This window comes from Lithobates pipiens, unplaced genomic scaffold (assembly GCF_037356315.1).
Source record: "Lithobates pipiens isolate NorthernLeopardFrog02 unplaced genomic scaffold, aLitPip1_a1.2 Scaffold_27, whole genome shotgun sequence".
NCBI lineage: Eukaryota > Metazoa > Chordata > Amphibia > Anura > Ranidae > Lithobates > Lithobates pipiens.
This window is the reverse complement of record NW_027507788.1, coordinates 213,281,638-213,294,393: the sequence shown is the minus strand read 5'-3', so window position 1 is coordinate 213,294,393 and position 12,756 is coordinate 213,281,638. Positions and strand designations below refer to the sequence as shown.

At 43.2% G+C, this 12,756-nt stretch overlaps 1 protein-coding gene across 4 annotated transcripts in view; it reads right to left on the bottom strand.

Moving 5' to 3' along the window:
* The window catches only part of PRDM16 (PR/SET domain 16), a 941,382-nt gene that overhangs the window by 55,458 nt on the left and 873,168 nt on the right, over positions 1–12,756 (bottom strand). For all 4 annotated transcript variants that reach the window (XM_077458220.1, XM_077458222.1, XM_077458221.1 and 1 more), the window contains one exon: positions 4,819–4,906. In XM_077458220.1, coding sequence (XP_077314346.1) covers positions 4,819–4,906 — 88 coding nt within the window. The remainder of the gene's footprint in view (positions 1–4,818; positions 4,907–12,756) is intronic.

The window sequence follows — 12,756 nt, the reverse complement described above, 5'->3', positions numbered from 1 at the left end:
GACCTCTGATGTGATGGGGGGACCTCTGAAGTGACAGGGGACCGCTGATGCAAAGGGGGGTTGTGATGGGGAAACCTCTGGACCTCTGATGTACTGTGGAACCTCTGATATGATGGGAGGACCTCTGATGTAATGTGGGACCTCTGATATGATGGGAGGACCTCTGATGTGATGGGGGAACCTCTGATATGATGGGAGAACCTCTGATGTGATGGGAGGACCTCTGATGTGATGTTGGACCTCTTATGTGATGGGGGAACCTCTGATGTGATGGGAGGACCTCTGATGTGATGTTGGACCTCTTATGTGATGGGGGAGCCTCTGATGTGACAGGGGACCTCTGATGTGATGGGGTACCTTTGATGTGATGGTGGAACCTCTGAGGTGACAGGAGACCCCTAGTGCAAAGGGGGCTGTGGTGTGATGGGGGGAACCTCTGAAGTGATGTGCGACCTCTGATATGATGGGAGGACCTCTGATGTGATGGGGGAACCTCTGATATGATGGGAGGACCTCTGATGTGATGGGGGACCTCTGATGTCATGGAGGACCTCTGAGGTGATGTGGAACCTCTGATGTCATGGGGGAACCTCTGATATGATGGGGAAACCTCTGAAGTGATAAGGGACCTCTGATGAAAAGGAGGGCTGTGATGTGATGGGGAACCTCTGATGTGATGTTGGACCTCTGATGTAAAGGGGGGTTCTGATGTGATACAAAACCTCTGAAGCCCCCCTTTACCACATGTAAAGGGGGGCTTCTGATGTAAAATTAAAGCAGAACTAATGCAATCAACAGTTCCCGTACCGGTTTTCAGCCATCTTTATTGGCAAGCGCGGGATGACTTCACACCTGTGCACAGAAGGCCCTCATTCCAGCACACAGGCACAGTACCGGCGCCGTAAGCGGAGTCGCGCATGCAGGGAGAAACATCTTGCAATAAAAAGCCTGCCTGTTCACTTTTATTTCATCAAGGTGTATGCATCGTCCCAGGCTCAGGTATCCAATTGATAAGTAACAATTACGCTTTTTACACTTTAGACTTTGGGGGTCTCAAGATTTTGCACACTTTTAAGGAGTGAAAAAGGGAAAAAAGGTTGAGTAATACTGATTTGCACAAGTCTCTGCCTTTTTACGTGACTCATATATATTTAAGTATTAAAACCAGTAAAAAAAATTAAGAAAAAATTAGGATTTGTTGCCCATTGCAACCAATCAGGTGCTATATTTTTTTATTGATTTTTTTTTACGTTTATTTAATCAGGCAGACATGGCTGGTCTTGAAGCCTGCCTATAGGTGGCACTAATATGTCTGGATTGTGATGGGCTCCCGAATCTTCCCAGGCTCTGTCTGCTGGTATTAGCTGACGGCTTTGTCATATCTGCTCCTTTTACAAGTCGATCTCAGCACTATTCTAAGCCAGACAAACACAGGATGTTTCTGGCGGGTCCGCTGCCATTATCCAGTCTTCTCGGAGGAAAATCACTGGAAGTTATTAACTAGACGTTGGTGGGGAAGCAGAACAATGAGGGGTCTATGTGAAGAAGTTAGGTGGGAAAAAGTTCTCAAACTTCTAAGGAAAAGTGAAGAATGCCACTACTGCTGAGCAGTTATCTCATTAAAGGGATGCTCCACTTAAGGGGCAACTCCACTTTTGTTTTAAAGAAGGTCCATGTGACATGTCTATTTGCTGCACAAGCCTTTCTATAATTTAGTGTGATTAAAAAATCACCTTGGTGGATCTGTACATGTTTTGGTGAACAGTATATATATATATATATTTTTTGCTCTGCCTTCTTCCACAGCTGCTTATCTCTGTACACCCCATCCACATCTCACGTTTACCCCTCTTCAGCTCTGCCCTCTGCATGCAACCCCCTTCTACTGCGTCCACATTCTCCCCATCTCCTTAAAAGCGCCGCCATCTTCTACATGTCTTATTTTTGTTGCTGTATTAAGCTGAAGCACCCAGCCCGGCTCTAGTACCTCCCTGCATATTGTACTTGGCTCCACCCTCTCTTAATTACGGGGAGATGATCTAGTGGTCATGTTGGCATCTGCACTGCACCCCGGGTACCTGCATCTCCCTTGTCTCCATCCTTCACTCAGTGGGGGGCCACTCAGGAGATCTGATCTGCGGGGGCTGTTGGGGAACAAGCTGTCCCTTGTAAGCATAGAAGCCGGACTTTTGTGTTTTCAAGTAATAGTGGAGAACAGGGAGCAGAGGACCTGAGCCAGAGGTGGTGGAACTGAGTTCCACCAAGTTCCAGCTGAAAAAAAGCCCTGAGTAAAATCCTTGCAATATATGTCATTGACCAAAAGGAGATTTATTTATTTATTTTATTAGCAAAGCTGGAGTTCCACTTTAAAGAGAAACACCGCTATGCATTATTGGTATCTAACTCCAATGTCCATGAAAAGACACCCAAGGTCACTCTAGAGCGAGAAGAAAATGGGATAATTCAAAAACATTGGAAGTTTTTTGACCGGTCATAGCTGAAAAATTCTGGTACAAGGAAAGAAAAGCTCAGCTCCCATGATGCAACTGAAGCTGTATTTATTCTGCGGTATGCTAGCTGTGCTGTCAGTTATCAGGGTGTATTGGAGGATGGTTCAAGAAATTATTCAGGCTTTGGACTGGACCTGCACCACAAGGTTGAAGGGAGCAATCATTCCCACCTGGAGCAGCACAGCTCTGTTATTGTATCAGCTGTATTGGAGGATGGTCACAGACACAAAAAAAATGAATGGGTCAAGTCATGAATTTGGATATTAGGGCATCCCCATTTTAAATAAAGGAGGTGAAAGTTTTAACGGGATTGCTCAAGCGTGCATGTAGGCGGATGCAGTCTGTGTTCTCCACAGCAGGTAGTGCTCATCCAAAGCGGTACTGCAGATGTAGGGGAAGTCTATGCAAGCAAACATACCCAGTTTCTCGATGGTTCCCTCAGTTCCTGAAAGCTGTGTTCCGGTTGGCTATGCTGCACCAGGTGACCCTGGTGGCCATCTTGGGTCACGCAGAATCTTTTTTTAAGTCCCTGCCCCCAGATTTTGGCACGTTTTTGGTGAAGTGGTTAGCATAGGGAGAGCACACCTATCTGTCAGGAACAGTACTAGCGTTAGGGACAGGCTCCAGAGGTGTAGGGTCAGCTTAGGGCCTTCATCTGGATTTCAGCAAGCTCCCTTTTGGGTTCCAAATTATTAAGCACAGCAGTGTGAAATGCATTTGCTGGCCTCTTGAGAGCTATATGTGCATTGGCTGTCTCTGTTTTTTAAGTTTTTAATGGATTTGCAATAAAGGATCTATTTTTTATGCTGGAAGTGCCACCATCTTTCTTCTTTTTCATTGTGTGGACTTGGTTGCGGACCAGACGGGCACCCAGCTTCATACAGCAGCGGAGGATCTCACCGGTCACCTTGTTACCGGTGCATCTCTCAAGTTTCTTCCCTTTTGGGTTGGACTGGACAGGCTGCAGTCCACCCCCCTTGGCTGGCGCTGTCTTTAGTTCTGGCCTACTATTGCTGCTCTCTACGGCATTGGCTGTAAGTTCCCAGTCAAGTGAGCTTTCCCACCAGGTTGTTGTACTGTTTGCAAGTCCTTTAATACACCTCTTATTGCACATCGGGCCTGCATGTGATTACTGCCACCACTCCACGCTACACTTACTCAACATGCGTGTTCGTAACCACAGAGGTGGGCAGGGGAGGAGTAAGCGATGGTCTTATCCTCAGGGAAAAAACAGTGATTGGCTAAACAAAGCAGGTATGCAATAGATAACAATGGGTCTACCATTATTTGCTGATATCCACAAATACAATCCAGTAGGAAAATTAGAGATTATAAAGAATAATTATACAAAGATATAAAGAACAGGATGAGGGTCTTATGTCCATATAAGCAACTTTGTTGACTTTTCAAGACCCCTGCCTGAACATCCATTGAACTGTAGACCTTAAGGAACAGCCAGTGCTAGATTGTTGTATACAAGGACCATACGTGTGTAGTCTGAAAAGTTCACGGCCCCGGGTGGAAGGAGTGACCACACAGGCATGAAACTTTATCACTGCACCAAGCCACTCTTCCAGATGTCCAGCTATGAAAATGCCGCATACGCGCTATACAGTTTTCCTACAGTGAAGGCTTCTTATCCGAAATGCGTCATCTTATAGCCTGTACCCATGTAACTAATAAAGTACTTTTATTCAAGAGCATCGGAGTTGTCAGCCTTCCTGCCTTAAGTTTTCATACGGTCTTTACATACAGTTGGCACCCCCCGTAGTCAACTCGAAAATAGAGAGAGTGGAAATAAAAGGCTTGGAGTATTCCCTTAGTGGACAGTGAGAAGTGAGAAAACACTTTGGGCCTTCATCTTGCACTCTCTCAATTTTTATTTTGGCTACGGGGGGTGCCAACAGTTTGCAAAGAGCGTTTGAAAACTGTACAGTGCGTATGCGCCATTTTCAGGGCCAACCATCTGGTAGAATTGTTTTGCGCAGTGATAAAGTTGCATGTCTATGTGGTCACTTCCGTGTCAGGCCATGAACTTTTCAGACATGTTGGTGGAATGGTTGTACATTGTTCAGACATCACAAAGAAAAAGTCACTTCATGTTACCAGACAGCCAAGAGTGCTGAACATATGACCAAAAGTCTAAGCACTGAGTGTCGTTATCTCTGCAGATTGGCAAATCCAAATTCAGATTTTTTTTTTCCCTTCGATAACACAAGGCCAAATGCCCATGGTTTTTGTTCATGTTTAATGGTCAGTTGGTCTATAGTCAAGGCACACGTTGTAACCAAAATCCAGATCTGTTTACCTGAGGGTGAAAGAGGAGAGGGGATGGCCGTAAGTACTTGTCCTTTATCGTCCCCACAGGGTCTGTCACCTTCCGCTTTTCCACCCTGCTGGACAACAACACAGAGGGTTACGTACCTCAAGGAAGATGAGAACATCATGAAAATACCAACAATGGCTTGACATGAATCTGGAATTAAAACTGTAACACAAATGCAAAACCTGATGTGTCGGAACATACCTGTAGTTAAAGATCCCCAAACAGGAATGTACCATGCATGTATTCTTCAGCTACAAACTGGAGATCTGTCCCCCCCCCCCTCCAATCCCAGCAGTACCCCACAATGCAATGCCCAAACATGTGGTTTATATATTTTATGGGAAGTGGGCTCTACCCTACCAGTGCAATATTTATCACCAGTTTGATCTTTGAATGGTTATGAAATTATAGTGTATCTAAAGGCAAATCTTTTTTGTGTCCTGGATATACATTAACTGAGAGGACGTATCTGCAGAGTGAGAAGAACCTCCCTTCCCCTTAGACAGTTGTCACCAGGACTGGTGTCCCCACTGGAAACATTTCCCTCTATCCCTGTTGCAGTGACAGCCATAAAGTTTTGTATTAACCAATACTCTCTGTCTATATGGTCACCAGGGCAAATTAAAATGGTGAATCTCTCCAGCAATTAAAACCTTTCGGAACCTTTATACACCCTATCCAATACTTAAAAAAAAAAGGTTTTGGCCTTAGATATATGTTTTAAGCTTCATCCCTCTATAGCCTACTTGGATTTGAGTAACGACTTGGTCCAATAATGATTTGGCCCAGTACCACAATTATTTGGTATATCCTCAAGAAAGCAACACAGTCCATTGTTCCTTGGAAATTGATGTTAATAATATAACATCAATCTTGGTAATGAAAAATTGCCAACATCCCTTAAAGTTCTACCAACTATATAGAAGAACTCCCCATGGTGGGACTTTAAAGGCAATCTACTACAACTGTGTTAAAGGACATTTAAGTCCATCTTTATTTGTACAGAACAATAAATTAAAGATACTTCTAAAACCCAATCAAGAATGTACCATACATGTAATCTTCAACTCCGAACCGGAGACCCCAGCAGTATCCAAAACAATGCAATGCAGAAGCCCAAACATATGGCTTATATATTTGATGGGACTTTATTTGTACAAAACAATAAATTATTTCTAAAACCCAAGCAAGGCTCAATCACAATCCAATACCCAAAAGCCATGATTGAGTTTTTAGAATTATTTTATTGTTTTGTACAACTAAAGATGGACTTATATGTCTTTTAACACAGTTGCAGTAGATTGCCTTTAAAGTACCACAATGAGGAGTTCTTCTACATTGTTGCTAATAAAACATCAGGTGTAAATGATCTTATTACCCAATATAAAGGTATTGACTGCTTATTGATTGATTTTAACCTCTAACTTATCATTTTTAATATCAAACCCAACAGATATGAGAGGAAGAGACATCTTACCAATACAGAAAAAAAAAAAAACACGTATAAAAGGAAGAAGCACCACACTAAAAGATAAAATTGTCCAAATTAATTTATTGGTATTGTACTGAAAAAAAAAAAATGCAATGAGTTTCGGGGCTCAAAGGAACTGTCCCTTCATCGGGGCTTCAGTTAAAATTAGGACCCTGAGTGGACTCAAAATGGGTCTTTCCTGGTTGAATCTGTAAATTGAAGCCAATTTCTGGTTTAGAAGAATTACTGGCCAGCAGTATCTGCACAAGCAATCAAGCAATCAAGAGCTTAACAATACAATACATTTTCAAATGGATATAATTTTTTTTCAATTTAAATGAATCTATCTATAGCCAAACGTGAAGACCCTTTCATAGTGCTACTCAACCTCAATGCTATAAATAGAATGGCAATCAAAGACCTGGAATGTCTTTATTTTTCTATAATAAGCGCCGTGGTCATGTGACCATGCCAAGGCTGGAGAATTACTGCTTAAGCAGAGCCATTGCCTGATTGCCCCTACCCAAACTTTAGCCCTCCAAGAGAGCTTCTGTAGCAAAGCTCATATGATCAGTGCCACAGCCAAAGCAAATCATCTTTCAATCTTATGAACAGAATACTGCAATAAGCTACCCAAGCTTGATTAATATGCCACAAAGCACAACGTGTAGTAGTCCATAGCAATCAGACCTATACCACATAAGAAAAAAAGGACTTGCTGTCAGCAACCAATCATATCTCTGTAATATCTCTGATATCTCTAGATTATAACATGAAAGAAAGAATCGGGTTGACCTTTTCTCCTTTGATGAAAGCTTATACTGATGGACATATGTAGGCTGCAATTGCTGACCTGTTTCTAAAAATAATAGCTACCTGGCTGTCTCTAGCTTAAAGTAGTACTAAAGGCAAAACTTTTTTTTCATTTTGTATAGAGAAAGGGAGGGCTATAACTCAGCGGCGGCTGGTGGAATTTTTTTTTGGGAGGGCCGCCAACAGTATACCACCCCCCCCTCCGGTTGGTCGGTAGCACGAAGTCATCCTCCCGATCTCCTGCTCTCCATGGGTCATCACGGCAATGGCAGAAGTGGCTTCTGTTTCCTCCCTCCTCCTCGGCGGCCAATCGGGAGTCTTCTCTTTACGGCCAATCGGAAAGCGGGTCTCACACTTGCTTCTGATTGGCTGGATTGAGGATCAGTGTTTCAACAATATTCATTCACTGTTGTAACACACCTGGGTGGGATCGGAGCACATTCTCTGCATTCCGAGCCCACCCTATTTTGAAGCCTATTAGAGCCTCTGGCTCTAATCAGGTGATTAGAAAAAACCCGGCCGCTGTAATTCATGTGCCCTTTGTCCGGAAAGGGGCCGGATGCATGAAAAGGGGGTGGCCGCGGCGGCCGTAGATAGATTCATGCAATGCATGAATCTATCCATTGCATATAGGGGGGTGATATGGAGAGAGGGGGCGGCACCCGGGCGCCCATAATGGACGGGCTGCCACAGCTATAAACCCTGTTGGTTATTTTTTTTTTGCCATCTGTGTCCCATTGGGGAGATTTCCCTTCACTTCCTATCCCATAGCCAAAAGAGGAAATCCTTGCAAATTCAGGGAATCACTTGGAATTGACCCTTGGAAGATTTCCCCTCTATTACTTTTCTAGGGACAACTCTAAATTTGGGATTTTTAATGACTTGCAATGATAATGGAAACAGGACAGATGGAGAAGGCGAATCTCCCAATAAAACCCTGGCAGGGGTTCTAATCCCTCTCCCCTCTATCCAAAACTAGAACTCAAACACACTAAACAGTTTTGCCTTTAGCTATACTTTAGGTACTTGCAATCACTGGCCTGGGAGACGCATGTAGCAGGCTGGGTTGATGTTTTCGGTCAATAGAAGCCAACGGATCAGAACCAAAAGCAGAAAGCTAGCAGTTTCAGAATTAAAGTCTATGTCCAGCCAAAACCTTTTTTTTCCTAGTTTTGGATAAATAAAGAGATAGGGAAAGATTAGAACCCTGGTCAGGTTTTTACTACCATCTGGGGCTCTATTGCATATCCTGGTCTGGGGAAGCCATTGTCAGTGGGACAGGACGTAAGGGGAAATCTCTATAATGGAGTCCCGGATAGCAGTAAAAATCTGAAAGGACTTCTAATAAAATGATTTTGGCTTGACATATCCTTTAAACCCTAAATGTGTGTTTCAATATTTTAGGCATCGTTCCTCACTGTATACCATTTTCTTAAATATTTTTGGTGAATATGTTTCTTACCTACTGATCCTTCCGGTAATACCTCCTGTTGCAGGCTGACGACACTAAGCCATTCCCTCACAATTACAGCAGAAGTAGTTTGGACTCTAGTGGACTCTCCTATGTAAGGACCTGACCCCTCCACCCTCCTGACTGTGCTTGATCAACCCCCTCACCCACAGGGATATCCACACACTAATTAACGCTCATTCCTCCTTGGGATCAACAGCCAGATTAACACAGGCATTAACCTCTAGTATGCAACCCACATTTGCAGACAAATTCACACAGAGATCAAAGTAGCGGGTTAACTTCTTTATTGCATCAATTCAGGAGGCAGCATAACAAATTGGGTCCAAGACCCCCAAACAGTACTTGATATATATATATAGGAGGTAGTTGATCCCTGCCCATTCAGAAGATGCTTACTCCTCAGCTCAGTTAGAGTGAATTGCCTACACTCTGTCCAGCTATTATTCATGATGGGGAGGGGGGGGGGGGGGGGCAAGGGTAAAACCAAGACCCAACACCCAACAGCCTCACCTCCAGCTCTGCGTTAGTATAGTGTTGCCTCATCTCCCCAAGGATCCTGATAATAGGGTAACTACCATGACACCCTGCTCTCCCACAGTGGAAGGGAGAACAGGAGCACAGTAGCCTGATCTTCTTCCTGCTCACGTGTTCCAGAGTCCATCTCACCTTCCCCTTTACTTGGCTTTTATATATAAGTTCCCAGCCTTCTCTTGTGGGGAGGAGGCACCATTAAAGGGGACCTACACTGCCCTACCTGCTTAGAAGTTGACTGTTGAGCAGCTTGTTGGGCCTATCAGGTGGCAACCCATTGTCAGACTAAAGGGGCTTGCAGAACCCATTGAAAACACTGGCTTAGTGCTGTCAGCCTGCAACAAGAAGTGTTGTTACTGGCAGGATCACTAACTTTGCAAGCAATAGGTTCACAAAAATGCCACGGTTAATAAAACGGTATATAGTGACTCATGATGCCACACATACTGAAAAAAATTGATTTTGGGCTTACATCCACTTTATTCCAGAGCTTCTCACATTCTGGATGCAGATCCAATCCTTCTTTTCTTGCTGGAAATTTCCCTTGAAAAAGTTATATTTTACCAAGTAAAAAAATGGATATTCTTCAGGATGATTAATGCAGGGCCTCATCATTTCGAAGCAGGCTGACTGGTGTGATGAATGGAAGGTCAGCCTAATTGATACATGATCTATGTCATTCGGATGAGGACATTTCCTGTAATTTTATGAGTTAGCATCCTGTGTCTTCTCTCTGGAGCCTCAGCTCGTCCAAGACAGAGAAATAACTAGGACTTCCCTTGATACGAAGCTCAGTTTTCCCTTCAGCACAACACCGGGCTATATATAGCAGGTAGAGAGTGTACAGACAGAAAAACAATAATGGTCACTGGTGGAGTTAAGCCAAAAATGCACGCCTGAGATTGCCCAGTGGTTTGCAGCATTTCTATGGTGTTTTATTGGAATTTAACAGTGTCCATATACACCCGAAATACTATATGGCCTAAACTGTGGAAACCTCTCCAAATGATTAAGTTCAGTTGCTTCCAGCGAAGAGTGCTGTTAATGTTACTGCATACAAAAACATTATAGACCAGTGGTCTCCAAACTGTGGCCCGGGGCTGGATACGGCCCTTTGCTTGCCCTTATCCAGCCCTTGAGACACTATTCCTCCCACTTATACAAGACACTATCCTGCCAACAGCCATCAACAATGGGGCACCATTTCTCCCAATGATAACAACAGTGGGCCACTATCCCTTCCCCTAATAAAAAATGGTGTGATGTTTACTCCCAATGATGACTCCCTAAAGTCTGAAGGACAGTAAACTGGTCCTTTGCTTAGAAAGTTTGGAGACCCCTGCCAATGTGGGCTACCAACATTGTGACCACAGTTTGGGGAAAGTCTACTTTCTGTTCCAGCATCCCTAGAAAACTATCTCCATATATCATGGCTTGACCAGTCCAGTAGTGGACTAAATTGAATGGTCTGCCCAAAGTCCTGACCTCAACCCCACTGAACACCTTATGAATGAACTGAAATGCCTACAGCGAGCGAGGTCTTCTCATTTCACATCAGTACTTGACCTCACAAATGCATTTTTGGCTAATTGGGCACAAATTCCCCCAAGACACACTCCAAAATCTTATAGAAAGCATTCCTAGAAGAGTAGAGACTTCTATAGCAATAATGGGTGTGTGTGTGTGTGTGTGTGTGTATAGAGAGGGGGAAATCTCCATTTGAATGATCTTGACATTGGAATGGGACAAGAATTCAGCAAGCTTACATAAATTAAATTGTCGGGTGTTTACCAAGTTTTGGCCTATTTAGAGCTTTTCTATGGTTGGAATCCGTTGGGGCAAATTTTTCGAATGCTTTTCAAATTTCTCCAGCAGCAATCTCTCAGTAAGCCCTTGTACACACGGGTCGGACATTCCGACAACCAAATCCGTCGGATTTTGTCCGACGGATTTTGGCCGAAACTGTTGCATACACACGGTCGGACAAAGTTGTCGGAAAATCCGATCGTTCAGAAAGTGATGACGTTATTTCGTTACGATGGGACCACGTTCAGGCTAGTAGCCAATAGCTTTGGTGTAGGAATTTGATCTGAGCCTGCGTGGCACTTTGTCCGATCGGAATTCTCTACACATGATCGGACAAGGTCCGATCGGATCACGTTGTCGGAAAATTTTACCGACAAGTTGGAAAACTTGGTCCGTCGGATACTCCGACGAAAACAGTCCGATGAAGACCACACACAGTCGGATTATCCGACAAAACGGTCCGATCGGACACATTCCGTCGGAATCTCCGACCGTGTGTACAAGGGCTTAGAGTTCCCAGCTCAGTGGTCACTCACCTTGGAGGAATGATTTTCTTACTGAATTTGCCATAATATAAAGAAGATACAAAAATTCTAAATTTACTAGGAAAAGTGAAGTGACTTCTTAATAACTCTAGAGGTAGATGGAACTGGAAGCTCAACTATGGGAGCCACTAAAAAGATATAAAAAATAACAGTAGGTGACAGAACACAGCAGAGGCCACCCAAAGGATAGGAAAAGGTGACAAAGTTTGAAAACGTTTATTGTTCTGGTTGAGTTTTTGACATAAAGGCAATTATTTTCTCATCACAATAATGTCTTAAGGGCTAAGGGCTACTTACAGTATATGAAATACGGTAAGTTACACATTTATATTCATACTGGGTGAAAGAAAGACTGCAAGGAGATCAAATTGGTTTTAAACATCAGGCCATCACCTTAAAAGCAACTAGACATTTCTCCTATTTAGTAACAATTTTAAAGACCGGTAGATAATGCTATCTATCTATCTATCTATCTATCTATCTATCTATCTATCTATCTATCTATCTATCTATCTATCTATCTATCTATCTATCTATCTATCTAGCTTTTGAAATAGTAAAACTGGCAGGGTAGTTGCAAACAAACCTGTGCTTTGCAGGTTTGATTTAATCCACCACCTCTTCCCAACATATACTTACCCTTTGTTCTTCTCCCTAGTTCTTACTCTGTCACAGGGGAGTTCATGATATATATAACTTCAGGAACTTAAACGATTTTCACATTACACAGGACTTTCCATTAACTCCTAGTAGCTGACTGGGGCTGCAGGGGAGTGAAAGGAAGTCAGGTAAGTGCTGCTTGGGAAGGATATGTTAAAGTGGGCCTGTTGCTTTTCCCTAATTGGGCAAAGCAAAGGTTCAAATTAAAGGAGAACCCGGGACCACAAAACTTGAGCCATCTCACGTGGCTCTCTGTAACCAGGCGTTTGCTGGGGATATATTCATAGACAACTATGGGGTCACAACCTAAGCCTTAAGAGAAGTGTGGTGGGACTTTCACTTTGCACCTGGACATCTCTACTTTGGAGTATGGAAGTGTATGGAAGTGTACTGCTTATTCAGAAAATCTTGCTGAGCTTCTTTTACAGGTTGTCTCCAAATATACATCAATTGTTCTGACAGTTATTTCAGAATAAAGGATATTGATGATCGTAGAGAGATAAATCATTCAAGCATATAACTTCTAAACAACGATCACTGCATCCAATGTAAAGCACAGATTCCTATCTTCAAACCCTCAACACAATCTCAAAGCATATTATTTTCAGTGTTAATACTAA